The sequence below is a fragment of the Phocoena phocoena genome, chromosome 10 (genome assembly GCF_963924675.1).
Source record: "Phocoena phocoena chromosome 10, mPhoPho1.1, whole genome shotgun sequence".
NCBI classification, from domain to species: domain Eukaryota; kingdom Metazoa; phylum Chordata; class Mammalia; order Artiodactyla; family Phocoenidae; genus Phocoena; species Phocoena phocoena.
The window spans coordinates 6,692,510-6,709,804 of record NC_089228.1 but is presented as its reverse complement, the minus strand read 5'-3'; the positions used below and the strand labels follow the sequence as shown (position 1 = coordinate 6,709,804).

Sequence of the window (17,295 nt, the reverse complement as noted above, 5' to 3'; positions counted from 1 at the left end):
CTTCATTTTAATAATTCAAATATTAACTGTAGTGTCAACCTACGTTAAAAGAGGTCTCATAAAATATAAACTGAAAGTCCGCTTGGGTGGTTTCAGCACACAGAATAAACGTGGGTGGAAAAGGAGAATGTTTTCCCAAGAAAGCTCCGTGCCTCTAAAGTCTGAGGAGGAGCTATTTCCATTTGAAAGCTCAGCTGCAGCTCAAGAAGCAGCAGGGCTACAAGAAGAAGAAGCTAGCAGAAGTCTTGACGTTCAAAGAGTCGGAAGCGACAAGGCAAATCTGAGGGTGTGCCAGGATTTCTGAGGTGGGGAAGCAATTTCTGACTACAAGATGATTCATGTAGCTTCCCTCAGAGGGCAAGTTTCGTTCCTAATGATTAGAAATAGGAGTGGAAAGAAGAAAGTTCTGCCATCCGCAGAAGGGATGGGGCATGGGGCTGGGGCTGGCCCTCTGAGAGGCGCGTCCTGGGTCACTTTTTCTGGCCTTCCCCCTGGCAGCCTTGGCTCTCACACCACCCTCCACCCGTGCCTGGCTGGTTCTGGGCATTGTGATGAGAAAGCCTACTAAGGGCTTATCTGCCGCCACCCAACTCCCCCTCAGCCTTGCCAGCCTCGCCTCTCATCACTGTGGCCCTGGGAAAGGTCCAGGCCACAGACCGCCACATCTCCTGAGAGGTCTCTGGGCTTTGGCAGGCTGTGGCCCTGCCTGGAATGACCTTGCTCCCTCGCCCGCTGGGTAAACTCCTCCAGAGTTCTCGGGACTCAGCTCTGTCACTTGGTGTCAGGAGCAGCCCTGGGCAGGTTACTCGATATTTCTGCAGCTCTGTTTTCTTAGCTGCAAGACGGGAATTGTCCTATTTGCCTTGATTACCTGGAAGGGATGTGGAGGGTCAAACTAGACAGTGGCTGGCAAAGCAAACTACAGAGGGTAAGGCTCAGAAATAATAATAGAAGTGATAAGAGTAGCAACTGGAGCGGTCTGAGCGCTTGCTACATGTCCAGCACTGTGCTGACTGACAGCCACACACACACCTTCTCATCTGATCTCAGAGCAGCCCTGGAACTGCCTCAAGGCAAAGGTGCAGCCAGAGGACTTGGAGAAGGAGTGGTGGTGAGCTGTGCAGGCTCTGGACTGGACAGACCTGGATGTGAACCCTGGCTCAGCCTCTCATCTTCTCTGGGGCTCTGGGCATGTTCTTTAACTCCTCCCAGCATCAGTGTCCTTATCTATGAATTGGAGATGTGACGTCACCTACTTCATGGGGTCCTCATACAAGGCAACATGGGTTAAGCACTCAGCAATGAGTCTGGCTAAGTGAATATTAGTGATTATGATTCATTGTTTACTCATTTTACAGACTGGAAAACAGAGGCTTGAAGAGGTTAGTTAACTTGCTCAGGGTCACATGGGTGGTAAGTGCTGCAGCTGAAGTTTGAATCTTGGTCTGTCAGACTTCAGAGCCAAAGCTCCTGACCTCTGCTTACTGGACTGGGTGTCAGGACATCTGGATTCTAACTCCACTAACCCGCAGGGTGACTTGGCCCAAGTCCTCTCCCATTTCTGGGCCTCAGAGTAAAGTGAGGGGGCTGGACCAGGTGGTCCTTAAGGTCCGCAGATCCATGTGAATCGGACCCTCTGGACTCCGGGCCTTCCTTCCTGAGACCAACCAATACTAAAGATGCTGCAGAATTGGTTTCAAGGACCAAGAACCGAATCTGGACACCCTACCCAATAGCTGGCTTTAGGGTATCTATAAGTTGGCTTTGCCACTAATTGGTTGTGTCACTTTGGGCAAGACCCTTTCCCTCTGTAGCCCTGATGCCTCTGCTGTCTATGCGTTTATTGATTAGCCTCTGCCTGGTTACCGAGGGATGATTTTACTGCTGACGAACAACAACGCTAGTCACCCTGAGCGCTGAGTGTGCGCCAGGCCTTGTGCTAAGCGCTTCCCACTTACTAACTCATTTCATCCTCACAGTAATCCTATCATCTCCCCCAGGAAACTGAGGCACAGAGAGGTTAAGGAACTGGTTTACAGTCACACAGCTAGTGAGGGATTTGAACCCAGGCCGTCTGGCTCCAGAGTGTGAGCTTTAACTACCACCCAGACATACCAGGGGCCTCTGCTGTCCCTTCCACGCTGACGGCCATCAGCGCCCAGCAAAGAGAACCGTGTAGCCAGGGTTCTTTCAGGGAAGCCCCAGAAAGAAAGGCACAAGGGTTCTAGGATGCCAGGGTTCAAGGCACAGAAGGGGACACTGGCGCCCGAGAGGTAAGTGACTTGGCCTGTTTACAAACCAAGGATCCCGGTTCCCAGGTCCTTGAGCTCTTTCCAGGCTTGGCAGATACACTTTTCCCCAAGGCGGACTGATGGACCCCTGTCCTTGAAGCCACCTGGATACAGCCTCAGTCAACAACATCTGGAAATGAATTTTAGCTTTGCCACCGGTGCTGTGAAGCACTGCCTAATTGAGCCTTATCGCTGCAAAGATGTTTCGCAGCCCTCCTGGCAGATCCAAGAACTCCTTTTTGACTGTAATTGCATAATATACATCTCAATTCAAGCCCATCTTGCAGGGCTCTGCCCACACAGCCACCGCCATCACCAGAAGCCTGTTCTGGGAATTGCCCCACTCCCCTCTCTGCGGGACGAGATCATTAACAGCATCTCAGTTATTTTAGGAAGGCCTGGGGAACAGAATAAAGCATCGTCAACCTCCCTTGATTCCCAAATCGGGGCTGGGAGGTAGGGGATGGGGTGGGGTGGGGAGAAGACAAAAACGCCGTCTTTTCTGGCATTCCCCCGCCCCGCGCTCCTGCCGCCCCCAGCATCCTCTATCATCCATCTGCACGCTTTCTCCCGACCTACTTTCTCCTTCTGTCAGTGCTGCCTCCCCAGCCTGCAGCTCAGGGCTGATGCAGGAGTACCTGCTCAACCGCAGGGGCGGGTGCAGTCCTTGCAGCCCCAGTGTCTAGAGGCAGGACTCACCTCCTCCCGTACCCCCCACCAGCCTTTGGCCCTTTGCCGCTGACGTGTGCTCTTCTCCCAGATTTGATAAAGCTTCTGGCACTCCCGCCACCCAGCCTGATCCTGAAGGTTCAGGCCGGCTCAGGAGCCGAAGGAGAGGTCAGGGCTAGGGCACGTTGGCGGGGTAAGCAGGAAAGCTCAGCTGCTCACCCAGACGCTCACACTGTAGAAATGTCCTACATCTAGGAGCCGACGGGGCTCTGGATGGACAAGTTTGTATTTCTCTTCATTCGAATACTGGTTAATCACCAAAAGGCAACCTATGCTTCTAAACCAATCAGGGATTCTAGCATGACGCGTCCAGGCAGCTGAACTGAGACAGGAATATGAGAGTTTTTCTTAACAAAACTAGTACTACCACTACTATTACTAACGACAATGTCGTCGCCAGTGGTAGATTGTGTACATGGCCACAATTAGTACCCTCTCTGAATCCACGCCCTTTACAATGTGACTTTGAAGTTCCTCCCATTAGAGATGGAGTCTATTTCCCCGCTGCTTGAATCTGGACAGGCCTCTCGACTTGTGTTGGCCAATAGGACGTGGCAAAATGACAACGTGAAGAGCCCAGATTAGCTTGCTGGAGGAGGGGGACCACACAGAGCAGAGATGAACCGTCCCAGCTGAGGTCATCCCAGATCAGCCTAGAGTCCTGCCAAGATCAGCAGAGCTGTGGATGTGACCCATCTCAGATACACGAGGACATGGTCCCCCAGTTGAGCCCAGCCTGAACTCCTGACTCACAGAAATGTGAGCTAAATACACAGCCTGGTTTTCAGCCACTACATTTTGGAGTAGTTATACAGCAGAAGCTAACTAATAAAAAGACTATTTTTTTGGTAGGGAGGGCAATGACAGGGTCTAAAAAACACAATTAACAACAACCTTTTTTGTGTGTCATGCAAACAGCAGAGCTAAGTCAAAGAGAAACAAGCTGCTTACTATCTGACCACCCAAAATGCATTAGTAGGATTTAAAATTATGCATCACATTGCTTAGCCCGCCCAGGACTTCTGTATCGCCCCCTGGACGCTCCTCCCTCTGGTGGAGGCTGCACCACTTACCAGAATCTTGGTGGTGTAGGCGCTGTTGATGGCAATGGCGCTGACCAGCAGCTCCATGGTTTTGGCGTTGATGGAGCTGGGGTCGGGGACCTCCTTGTAATGGACGTCGCCCACGTAAACCTGCACCACCGTCATGCGATTGGTGGTGAGTGTGCCCGTCTTGTCCGAGCAGATGGCCGTGGCATTGCCCATGGTCTCACAGGCGTCCAGGTGGCGGACCAGGTTGTTGTCCTTCATCATTTTCTGGGGGAAGGGGCAGGTGAGATGGCAACAGTGAGGAGAGGGAGCTGGGAGGCAGGGTCACGGTGTAAAGACGCAGGAAATGAGGCAGAGCTGCCCCTTTGCTTCACACATGTGCAAAGGATCTTGCTTGCTACAGACCCTGTCATCTGGACTCTCTTTCTGTGTGCAGCCCTCTCTCTCTCTCCTCTCTCTCTCTCTCTCTCTCTCTCTCTTTTTCATTTCTTTTAAATTATTTGAGGCATTTAAAAGAGTTGATTAGTTGACTTTATTAATTTGGATTACAGAAGTAATCTGTATTCTTTATGGAAAAAATAGGGAAAAGGATGATAAATGAAGATTGGGTCCTTTCTGATTACTTCAAATAGTTTCCTCTTACACCCTAACAGAAATAAATTCCTTATTTGGTTATGAGTTTTTTCAAAGGTACCATCTTTCACTGGTGCTTGGTTTTCACTGTCACTTAGGTTTCACCCAAAGTGAATAAATTTAAGTTATACATATGTCAATAGACATAGGACACTATCTGGAAATAAACAAAATATTAGTGTCATTATTTCTGGGTGGTAGATTTATAGGATTGTTATTGCCTTCTTTTAAAAATCTATAGCTTCTATTTTTCTACAATGAATACATACTATAACTTGTGTAATAAAAATCACAAATTTCTTTTAAATATAGATACACAACAAAGAAAGTCAATCAACCATAATCCTACCACCTAGCACGGATACATCTTACATATCAATATCCTTTCTTTTAAAATGTATGACAAAAATGAAATCCTACTCTACATATTATTAATTTTCTTATATTCACTGTCCTTTCTCTCTTCCTAGCATCACACTCCTAGCTTCTTCCAGGTTCTCAAGCAAATAACGCACATAAAGTGATTCTCAAGGAACCACCACTCTTACTGCAGGCGCTTATGACACAGTGACCCTATCTGGCAAGGACGGATGTGAAAAGGTGCATTTAGCTAAAGGCTGAGTCAGATGTTGTTCTAGTCTGTGCCTAGGAATCTGATTTCCTTTATTCTTGCCCTCATTATAACTCTTTATACCAAGGGTAAAAAAGGAGTGCAATTAGAATAATTTTATAGCAGGTCATGTTACTAAAAAATGAGTATTGGTAGAATTATGTGCTCTTGCAGTGTCTCTTATCATAACCTGTGGTAATAGTAACAATAAACGTATGTGGAATGGATGTATGTTGAATGGATGCATTCAGCGGCAATTTGAGTTTGCAACACACTTCACAGTTTGTAAAGTTCTTCCGCCCTTATTTTCTCATCTGATGTCACGAGGATCCTATGATACCTTCATGGACTCTTGTACTCCACTCTGGCAACCAAAGAAGCCAAGGCAAAGCAGCTTGACCAGGGTGACACACCTGCTGAGGGTTAAAGCTGGCATTTGAACCCAGCTCTGTTTAACCTCACAGCCTGGATCATTCCATCAGGACTCTGCCCATCTGTCCTCTGTGAAGAGGGTTCGTCTCTGGGGCTTAAGAATCTATAGGCCTGAGCCTCCCAATATGGTTGCTACGTGAGGCTATTAAGTACTGGAAACAGGGCTGGTCTGAGGTGAAATGTGCTGTAAGTGTAAATTACACATCCAGTTTTGAAGACTTATTATGAAAAGAGAAATGTACAATACCTCATTAATAACTTGTATATTATCAAATATTACAAGCTGGCTTGATAATAACTTGGACATATCAGCTTAAGTACATTATTAAAATTAATTTCACCTGTTTCTTTCTGATTTTTCTTTTTAACGTGGCTACCAGGACATTTAAAATCACACATGCAGCTGACATTATGTCTCTACTGGACAGCGCGGATCTAAGTGGTCACCACTATTCTTTTGATGACGGCTCCCAGGGGCTAGGTCCAGGCTCAGAAAGGGGAGAGTTTGCCCCTCCTGGGTTGGGGGAGCTGTACTAAGTTTATCACGTGACTGTACAAGTAACACTACCTAAGGCAGCTGAAGGCACAGGTGCCAGAGATACAAACTACAGGTGTAGAGGCCTAACAATGTCTGTATGGGAAGCACGGAAACCGAAGCTGTGAGACTTTTAAGGAGACCTCGAGCTCAGCTGGGTGGCTCCTGGCGTCCCGGCTCACGGCAGCAGGAGGTCTCAATCTCCGGGCCCCAGGCCCCCGATCAGCATTGTGCCGTGACCTGTTTGGGCTTTGGTTTGTGGGATGGAGTTTCTTCGAGAACCCCAAAACAAGGAGATGATAAGGGCGGTATCCTTTACACATAGCTGCCACTTTCTGGCACCTGCCCTGAGATCTCTTTTCTGTATGAAATTACATCGGTGAGCCCAGCCCAAATTCCAGCTTGGAAACTGACGCTGATCGTGCCCTCTGGCGGCTCTGCATTCTCGGAGCGAATGTCTTGTTTTTAAACATGGCCTGGCCTCTGCCCTGGCGGGGACATCCTGGACTCAGGGCCCTGGGAAACAGGAGCGCAGGGCCCTGCTCTCCCAGGTGGGGAAACCACGGGACCAAGGGAAAACGATGAGCCCAGGGTGTGAGGACCTGGGAGGTGAGCCAGGCTTAAGTGTCCCCAAGAGGGTCAGGCGCCCAGTGCTCATGAGATGCCAGCCCCTTACCCCAGCGTTTGGGCTCTACCGACGGCCATGGGTCTGGGAGCAGAAGGAGGTGGGGCTCTGCCATCGGGGTGGCATTTTGGAGCAACTGCCAGACCCAAGGCATTCATGGGCCTACTTGCCATTTATTGAATTGCTTTTAAAACTCTATATTTTTAGCCCATCTCCTGAGAGGAGGGTTTTTTTTTTTTAAATAATAGAAGCTATTGTTTTTATTTTTTTTTTTAATTAAAAAATTTCTTTTTCTTTTAAAAAATATTTATTTATTTATTTATGGCTGCATTGGGTCTTCGTTGCTGCGCGCGGGCTTTCTCTAGCTGTGGTGAGCAGGGGCTACTCTTTTTTTTTTTTTTGCAGTATGCGGAGCACAGGCTCTGGACGCGCAGGCTCAGCGGCCATGGCTCACGGGCCCAGCCGCTCCACGGCATGTGGGATCCTCCTGGACCGGGGCACGAACCCGTGTCCCCTGCATCAGCAGGTGGACTCTCAACCACTGCGCCACCAGGGAAGCCCAAGGGCTACTCTTCGTTGCAGTGCACGGGCTTCTCATTGCGGTGGCTTCTCTTGTTGCGGAACACGGGCTCTAGGTGCGTGGGCTTCAGTAGTCGTGGCGTGTGGGATCAGAAGTTGTGGCTCGCGGGCTCTAGAGCACAGGCTCAGTAGTTGTGGCGCACGGGCTTAGCTGCTCCGTGGCATGTGGGATCTTCCCGGACCAGGGCTCGAACCCGTGTCCCCTGCATTGGCAGGCGGATTCTCAACCACTGCGCCACCGGGGAAGTCCGAGGAGGGGGCTTTCATAAAACCAGACATCCTTTTTATTTTAGGCGTAAACCTCTCAAACCTCAGGGAGCAAACTCCGAGATTAGTCATACAAGTACTATGGCTACGGCGGGGCCTAAGGCTGCGATGGCCAGGCCTCTGCCTACGTTTGGTGGGACAGGGGTGGGTGTGGGCCTGTAGGGTGATACCTGCATCTAATTTATTTTTTTTAAGTTGAGTTGATTGTCAATGTCTAAAAATCAGGAGAGTTTATTTTAGGTCCAGATTTCTGGCTTCTCGTGGAAAAAATCTGAATATCTGGCAACACTGGACCCCATCCCTACAAGGTGACACTTGGCTGTGCTAAATAACAGCTGTCCCCTTAGCCAGGGTGTGGCTCTCCTGGACGCATGTGAGTTTCAGCCACCTGCATGCATCCTCTCTCCGAGCTTCCTCCGTCCCCACTCCCGCTACTTAGCTCTTCTCTCAGCCCTGGCACTGGCCCCACCGGCCACCCCACGGACCCCCAGCAGGGGGCAGCCGATCTCAGTGGCATCGGCTGGCCCGCCCTGCTCTCCCCTCCTCACCTTCACCGAGTAGGCCAGTGAGATGGTGACAGCCAGAGGGAGCCCCTCGGGCACGGCGACCACCAGCACCGTCACACCGATGATGAAGAACTTGACGAAGTACTGCACATAGACGGGCGTGCACTCGGGCAGCCATGGCTTCTGGTTGACCACGAAGGTGTCCACGGTGAAGTAGAGCACCAGAATGATCACCGTGATGGCTGACATCACCAGACCTGTGACACGGGTGGGAGGAGACCTGTCAGGGGGTGCGGGGCCCCGGGAAGGGAGATGTGGACCAAAGCCTTGGCTCAAAGGGCTCTGGGGTGAGGCAGGCCCTAGTTCACACCCCAGCTCAGCTTGGTGGTGTGGGGCAAGTCCTTAATCCTCAAAGAGCCTCAGTTTCTTCCTCTGTACAATGGGGATGCCTATTTATTTCACGTGGTTTTGTAAGGATCAAATGCGATGAATACACGTAAATTGCCTAGCACGGTGCCCGACGCATAGTAGGCACTGAGTGATCATGTGGACCAGTAACTACTTGCACGGTGCCCTCACACGACAGGATGTGCAGAGGGTACCACTTATCTCCTCCTGCCTTCACGTACATACTCTTTCCTATTCCAGGAACTAGGGACACAGCAGTAAGGAGGACAGAGTCCCTTTCAGCCCTTGGGAAGCTGAGATTCTAGAGGGGGAGGCAGACAAGAAACAAACACACGAACAAGGTAATTCAGATACAGATAACGCTGTCAAGAAAAACTCCAGGATGACGTGGTAGGAAGTGACATGGGCTGAAGATACGAAAACAACCCAAATGTCCATTGACAGATGAATGGATAAAGAAAATGTGGGCTACACGTACAATGGAATATTATTCAGCTTTAAAAAGAAGGAAATCCTGCCATTTGCAACAACGTGGCTGGACCTGAAGGGCTTTATGCTCCGTAAAATAAGCCAGACACAGGAGGACTTATCTGAATAATCTAAAATAGTCAAACCCATAGAAGCAGAGAATAGAGGGGAGGTTGCCAGGGGCTGCACGGAGGGGAAAAGGAGCGTTGTTTTTAGTGGGGAAAAAGTTTCAGTTATGCAAGATGAGAAAGTTCTAGAGCTCTGCCGTAGAGCACAGCGCCGATAGTTTAACAATGCGGTATTGTGCACTTCATAATTGCTTAAGAGGATCTTACGTGTTCTTACCCCAAAACCGAAGAAACCCATGAAAGAACACAAGGGAATTTTTGGAGGTGGTGCATAGGTTTGGTACCTTGGTTGTGGTGACTGGTATCATGGGCATATGCATATGTGGAAACTCATCATGTGTGCATTAAACGTGTGCAATTTTAATATATAAATTATACCTTAATGAAACTAAAAAGAAAAAGAAAAAAAATGCGACATGGCCTGGTAGACCAGTGGCTACTTCAGCTAGGGTGGCCAGGGAAGACTTCCTGGAGGAGGTGATATTTGAGCAGACAGAGGAACGATAAGCAGCCAGGTAGTGACCTGGGGGAAGAGTGTTCCAGGCAGAGGAAACAGCAGGGGCTCGGGGAGGGGAAGTGACTTGCCCTAGGCCACAGGCCAGGGAGGCACTGTAGAATTAACACCTGCATGTGGCTCCTGGCTCCTGGCAGGACCTCTCTTGCCAGCCCCGTGCGCCCAACTACCCCCATCTGCTCCATGTGCTGTACAGCTGCCGCTGAGGCTGCCCACACCTGAAGCCTCTGCAGAGGAGCAGGATGTCTGGGCAACTGGCGTCTCCTTGTCACGAAGTGCCTGGGAGTCCACCCACCCCAATTTGATGACCAATATCCAATGGCTGAGGTGGAGGTCCAGAAGCCCAGACACCTTGCTGCAGGGCAGGTCAGACCCTGCAGAGGTACCATGCTCCAGAGCTCCCTGTAAGATCAGGTGGAGACTGAGATTTCTCCAGAAACCCCGGCTGCCTGTGCTTCCTCCTGGGCTCTGTTGCATCCTTGACCCTTTACTGGTCTCACCTGAGAGCACCCCGCCAGATCCTGTGCCCACCCATCTCAGGTTCTGCTTTCAAGGAATATAGCCCAGGAGAGAAGCAGAGGTGGGACTTGAACCAGAAGTGCTCGACTCTGAACTCCATGCCCGGCAGGGCTGAGTAGGGGAGGGAGATGAGTGAGGACTGTGAAGGCTACGGGGTGGTTCTCGTCGCTTTGTTCCCTGCCCTCCAGAGCCACGTTTCCGTGGAGTTTTCTCCGTGGTGGGGATGGAGGAAATCCCTGGACCCATCACTGCCCCGCCCGCACCGCCAGCTGCGGAGACACAGAGCCAGCTCGATCCCTGTCTGACAGTTGCAGAGGCGGGAAGCCAAGCTCCCAGAAGCCGGGAGCTGTCATCAGGCCCCCAAGTTTAAATATAGACAGTCAAGCCTGTAATTTGCCTCTTTTCTCCACGCTGTGGTGCCTATAATTAGAGCCGGGAGACAGTCATGGAGGAGCAGGCAGCCAGGTGGGGAGGCCTTGGCATCTGCCACATCCTTACCCGGGAGGGGAGGCCAAGGCCGTGTCAGGGCAGCAGGGCTCACCTTGCTTCCGGGCTTGGCTTCCGGGGCAAGAGGGGCCGTCATCAGCCATCACCTGCAGCTACTAACTCGGGAAACCCGGCTTCTGCTGGGCCTCAAACAAGGGGCTTCTCACCGGGCTCCTGGCACTGCCCTCTACTTCTTCAGTCTTTCCTCTGCACGGCAGCTGGGAGGTCATCATACAGCTTAACTCCATCCCTGCCCTCCCCTGCTCATGCCTCTTCCAGGGCTCCCACTGTCCTCAGAATAAAGCCTGCATTGCAAACTCCAGGCCCTACAGGGTCTGCCCCCTGTACAGCCACCACACCTGCCAAATGCTGAGCGCCTGTACGGGTAGATAATCTCCTTTATTCCTCATAGCAACCTGTGAAGTAGGGACTACGGGATCCCAAGTCCACAGACCAGGAGGCGGAGGCTCAGAGCTCGGTGAAGGTACCTGCCCAAGTTCTCAGAGCTGTAGCTGGACAAGAACACAGGCAGGCTGCCCCCAGAGCCCACGCTTTTACCTTCACTCTTCTGCCTAAGTGCGAATTGAGGGCCTACTGTATAAGGACTCAGACTGGTTTTGTGGCAGAGAAGGTGGGTCTCATGCAAGCCCTCGCTTTGCAGAGGAGGTAACTGAGGCCCAGGTAGGGGCAGGGCCCTGCCTGGGGTCCCCCTGCATGCCCCGTGTGCCCCCTGTGCCATCTCCCGGGGCCGTGTGCTCACCCGCCTTGCCGATCTGCACAGCCAGCTTGGTGAGCTTGCCCTGCAGCACCGACTTCTCCTTCTTGTGCATGCTGGCCTTCTTCTTGTCGTCAGTGTCGCCGCCCTCGGCACTCTTGAGGGGCTGCATCTCCATGGCGGCCGCCCCGTCCTGCTGTTTGGCTGCAGGGGGCAGAGCACACGTGCACACACACAGACACAGACACACAGACACACACAGACACACACAGACACACACAGGTTAGCCTGCAGGGTGGGGATGTTGGCACCCACCCAACTGCCCAGCGGAGCACAGTGAGGCCCTCACTCCCCAGCCTGGGCCCCCGCATGGCCGGCACACAATCCCCGTGATGGGGGGGTTGGTCTCTTCCTGCTGGAGACCTTGGTCCCAGGGCCACTGGCTGCCTTGGACCTGGAATTCAGGACACAGCAGGGAGTGACACGGCTCCACCCTGGATTTCCAGCAGGAGTGGGCTAGGGTCCCCTCTGGGCCTGAACAAGCCCACAGACCCTTCCCCCAATGGCTCTTCAACTTCTCCACATTCAGACAAGACACAGGCTTGGGCTTTGCCCAGTTGGTCCTTGGGCCATGTTGCTGGATATTAAGTAGTCACTAGACAGAAGGGACACAAAGGGGGCTTAAAGAGTAGAAGAGAGTGTCCTCATCCACAGGTGTCAAGCTCCTCCCCCTTCAGCACAGGCCTGACTGGTGGGCCTGCGGCCTGACCCCTTAGCCCCTAAAGATCTCAAAGACCCAACTTCAAGTCTTCAGCTGAATGGGCAGCATAGCTCAAAGGCTGGGGAGAAGCTGGCTTGTGGTGGCCTGTCCTCAACGGGTAATGCCTCCATTTGACCTGGCACCATGTGATCACAGCTACCCCCTCCCCCCAAAGGTGTCAGGCGCCCATAGGCACGGACGTCTGCCTCTGCCGTGGCCCTCAGAACCGGCGGGGAGGGGCCGCAGGGACCACAGGTTAATACAAAAGGGTTACCTTTGCTCTGGCTGGCGTCCACATTGCCATCCTGCATTTTACCTATACGACAAAGAATTTTAACAGACAACAGAGAATCAGACAACACACGTTGGTCACCATGAAGACGCAACAGGGCCACAGACATTCATGTCAGATGGAGGGAGGGCCAAGCCGGCTCCGCCCTTCTGTGCAGGGACGCCGGGGAGGCCCCTGAGACAAGAGCAAACCCGTGGTGGCTGCAGGCTTTCTCTTGATTCTCTGGGGGCACAGAGAGAGCGCTTCTGGGATTATTTTGGCCCTAAGCATTTTACAGATTAACCAGCAGCCTTTGAGGGTAAAGGAACCATAGTTGGTTGGCAGGAAGCAGAAGGAGTGGGAGATCTAAGGTCCCCAGTGATTAATGTGGAATTTGGTTGGTGCCTTTTGTGGGCTGAGAGGAGGCAAAGGGAAAGATGAGAGAGAGAGAGAGAGAGAGGGAGGGAGGGAGGGAGAGAGAGAGAGGTTGATTCTAGAATGGGGAGGAGTTTGGTCAATGTGTCCTTAGTTTCTGGCTCCAGGAGGGATGATTCCACTTTCTGCTTCTCCTGGTGAAGGGGTGTGAAGCCACGACATGGAGAAACCCCCGCCCAGCCTCACTGAGAGTGACTCAGGCAAAGGGTGGGCAGGGGCTCCCCAGCGGTGGGCTCTGAGGTGCCCACATGTGTCCAGGGGCCTGGTGGCAGTGCCCTGGCTCCCAAGGGGAAGCTGCCGACCCCTCCCCTCCACTGAGCTGTGTGCTCTTTATCCTGGGTTGACCAGCTCAGGCCACAGCAGACAGGTGAAGTCTGGCTGGTGGGATCCCTTGGGTGCCCCCAGCCCCGCCTATCAGGGACAGATGCTGCCTAGTGCTGGGTCTGGGGCTCGCCACCCCCTAATCAGGGCCGCCGGGGAGGCCGCCTACCCAGTCTCAGCCCAAGGCGCGTGGCCTGCATTCACAGGGTAGGAGGTACTGGTGACTGCTGCCTGGTAGCCAGACACCTGTCTTCACTTGCTGGCACTGCAGGGGTCGGGGGGCACCCTCCTGTCCCACGGGCTCACCCCGAGCTTTGCCCAATGGCTCGCCACCTCAGAAGGACTCTGAGAAGGGTGCCCCCAGCCCCAGCCATTTGCTGAGAACGAGATTTTCACAGCTCACGTTCCAGGCACATACATGACCACCACAGTTTCATCTGGGCCTCACCACATCCCCACCGGGACGCTCCAGATCACACCCACTGACAGATGAAAAACTGCGGCTCAGGGAGGGACACTCAGCAGGGTCTCTGCCAGGTCTCAGCTGGTAAATGGAGAGCTGGCCCCAAAGTACATGCACATTTCTGCCCCCATCGGGGAGAATGCAGCCACCCCCAGTCCCCCGAGCCAGGGGGAGGGCAGGTGTTGAGGCGGCACTGGTGGGACTGGGCTCCTGAAGCTGCTGTTTCGAAACCAACTAGCCGTGTGGCTTCACCTCTCCCAGCCTCGCTTCCATCTCTGTAACAAGGGGTGGCCACATTGCCTCCCCGGAGCTCCTAAAAGTTGCCTCAGTGACAACCGCTCGCCCAGCAGCCTTTGGCACTTTGCAAGTGTCTCCGATCTTGGCAGTTTTCCTGATACCCTGCAAGGTGGGGCGGGAGGGGTTTTCATCACTCTTATTTTACAGATGAGGAAACTGGGGCCGAGGGAGGTTCAGAGGCAGCTGTCATTTATAGAGCATCCTGATGACTGTCCTGAGGCTGCGTGAGAAGTTCAATAAGCACTGTCATCCCCACTACCATATCCGTTATAGGTGACTCGGAGGGGAGAAGTGGCTTCCTGAATGCCAGCCCCGCACTATCACTCTAAGGTCAGTGCAGGGCTGTTCCCACTGCCTCTCCCAGCGAAGGGTCCGTGACCCGCCCCGGGGTTTAAAGAGAAAGGTCCCCGTTGCTCTATTGTAAAATTCTTTCTACTGGATTAGAAACAAAACAGAAAAAGGCGTTTTGGAACCAATAGGAATTAACTACAATAATTATTTTTATTTTTAAAGATAATTTTACTAACTGGGCTGAAGGGCACCAGAGGACTCCTCTTCAGTCGTTTGCTGTTAGATGGCACAAAGGGGCCTCTATCTGCATTGCATATTGTCAGATGCAATAGCCCGCATGTGCCCAGCAACCAAGCTAGCAATTTCCTCTTTTATTTGCATAGTGACCACATGGCCAGAAAAATAATCAACAATGCATATGTTTGAGGGAGGGAGCCATATCCTGGGGGTGCTTTGGTGCAGATGGCCTGGTTTCTCAGAAGCAAGCGACTCATCTGGGGTTCTCCTTAGCCAGATGGGTACTCGCCTGGCCCTGGAACTGTGGTGGGACGTTGCTCTGGTCCCCCATGGGACGTGGAAGATGGGCTGTGATTCAGGGGAGCTGAGATGGAGGACAGGACCCAAGATGGGGAACCGGGGTGGAGACCTGGAGGCCCCTCTGTATCAGATGCTAGATGCAGCTTTGCCAAATGGGTCTGTCCTCTCCATGCACTGTGAGGGTCATGGGTGCAGAAAGCTTCGATGTGGAAGGCCCATGGTGAGAAGACCCGGTCCTAAATAGGAGACCTGGGAGGTGTCACTTCCCTTCCCTGTGCCTCTGTTTCTCTCTCTGTGAAAAACAACACTTTCAACCAAGGTGATGCTTATGAAAAGCAAAGTACCTTGTTAATGTCCAGAGTTAAGAGTGATGTATAATTAATCGTGATGTATTCTACAGTGATATATCGATAAATATAAAAGAAATAATAAAATAAAAAGGGCAATTATAATGCCTCCAAAATGAATGGAACACCCCTACCTTTCAGTTGTGGGGGGCTTGGGGGAGCGGAGTGAGGGGGGCATCCTGCCACCTGAGTGTGTTGTCCACATCCAGGGCATCCTGATTTGGCTCAGACGAAGGAGGGGAAGGAACAGTTAATCCCCTCACTCACCAAGGCTCAGCCTAGCGCCCCCCAGCCTTTAGTGCACTCCACCTGGAGCCTGGAAAGCACGTCAGAACACAGGTTCTCATTCAGGTCTGGGTGGGGCCTGAGATTCTGCATTTCTAACAAACTCCTGGGAGATGCCCAGACCACAATTCGAGTAGCAAAAGCTTAGAGTACTGGTCCCAAAGTATAGTTTGGGGGCCTACCAATCCCATGACATTCAGCCAGGACACAGCACCATCAAGGCTGTCCCTCTGCAACAAGGAGGGACAGTTTTACCCAGTGGGTTCTTAAACACCTTTGACCACAGGAATCCTTTCCTTGGGCAGGGGCGTTGGTGGTGGGGAAGACTTCTTAACATCCTTGTGAAGTTTACAAGACATTAGCAAGAGTGGCACACACTTTAGAGCCAGGCAGGCCTGGGTTCACATCCCAGCTTTGCTACTTTCTAGCTCTGTGACGTTGGACTAGTGTCTTGATCTCCCTGAGGCTCAGTTTCCTCATCTTTAAAGTGGGGACAAAAACCTCTGAATCATAGGGTTATTGTGAGGATTCAATGAGATGCTTGCAAAGTGCCTGGTGCACAGGAGGTGGTTAAGGAATGACAGTTCCCTGTCTTTTCCTGCAGCTTTTCTTGGGACACTTGGAGTTTTCTGCTACAGTTGCAAGTGAGGCTGTCCCTTTTTTGGGACCCACTAGTCTGGATGCGGTCTATATGTTCCCCGAGCCCAGCAGGCTTGTCATCCTGGGGAAAGCAGGATGCCACTTCCTGTTTCCTCCCTGCCACCCCCCAGTCCCCCACGTGGGTTTGCCTACTTTGGTTCTTCCTGTTATCTCTCGCCACCCCTCCCTCACACATGACACCTCCCACACCCCAGGCTGTCCTGATTTCTCCTCTTGTGCCTGAAATAGACCCATACCCGAATTAGCCCTTCTTTGCGAGGCCCTGCTCACAGGGCAGTCTTGCCCAGCCCCTGACATCTACGGTGTGTGTGGGGGGTGCTTCCATCTTTGGTCACTTTGAATCCGGGTGGCTCAGCCAGAGGTCTAGGGCAGGGGACGGGAGGATGAGGCGGGACCAGAGCTCCATGTTTTCCAGGAGTGGTGAAGAGTAAATGATATAATGGATGAGAAACCCGCAGCCAGAGATGCCTGGGATGCGTGACGCTGGAAAAAAGAAAACTTTCCCTCCCCTTCAGTTCTCCAGGGCAATGGTTTCACAACCAAGCCCTAACAGCTCCCAGGAGCAGTCTGGGTGACCTTACGTCACCTAATTTGGGTACGGGGACGTATCTGAGAAGGTGGGAGGGTACAGAGATAAGAAATCTTGGAGGCAAATGAATGGAATTCCTTCCTGCCTGTGTGTCAGGAGGTGAAGATGCAGCTCCCAGGTACAGTGGCAGCCCTCTGCCCCCACCACTCATCCCCGAGGAGGCCAGTAAGAATGCAGAGACTCAGAACAAACGCTCCAGCACAGGCAACAGCAAGAAACACCAGTCCACATCCCAGGGGCAGAACTAGGCCCGAGCCCAAGCGAACCCCCGGCCCGTTCGCTCCGTGAGAGAGAAGAGAAAGAATGTCTACTAGTGGCTCAGCCATGCTACGGGGTGGGGTCCAGGAGCTGAGCTCTGGCCTGGGTCCCCCTGCCTCGAGGGAACTGGCGAGTCGAGGACCGGAGCCTTCAGTGGGGACCCAGACGCCAGCTTCAGCCTAGGTCCTGACCCCGGGCCTTCTTCCCAAAGCCGGGACCAGGAACGGGCTTAGGAGAGGGCCACGCCGGGCGGGACGCTGCTTCTTGGGGGGCCAGATCTGAAGCCA

At 52.4% G+C, this 17,295-nt stretch overlaps 1 protein-coding gene across 16 annotated transcripts in view; it reads right to left on the bottom strand.

Moving 5' to 3' along the window:
- Positions 1 to 17,295, bottom strand: part of ATP2B2 (ATPase plasma membrane Ca2+ transporting 2) — a 107,891-nt gene that overhangs the window by 36,980 nt on the left and 53,616 nt on the right. For 11 of the 16 annotated variants that reach the window (XM_065884829.1, XM_065884831.1, XM_065884836.1 and 8 more), the window contains 4 exons: positions 12,529 to 12,570; positions 11,540 to 11,698; positions 8,299 to 8,513; positions 4,094 to 4,336 (listed from right to left, as the gene is read on the bottom strand). In XM_065884829.1, coding sequence (XP_065740901.1) covers positions 4,094 to 4,336; positions 8,299 to 8,513; positions 11,540 to 11,698; positions 12,529 to 12,570 — 659 coding nt within the window. The remainder of the gene's footprint in view (positions 1 to 4,093; positions 4,337 to 8,298; positions 8,514 to 11,539; positions 11,699 to 12,528; positions 12,571 to 17,295) is intronic. The other 5 variants (XM_065884833.1, XM_065884835.1, XM_065884845.1 and 2 more) reach the window with 2 other exon arrangements.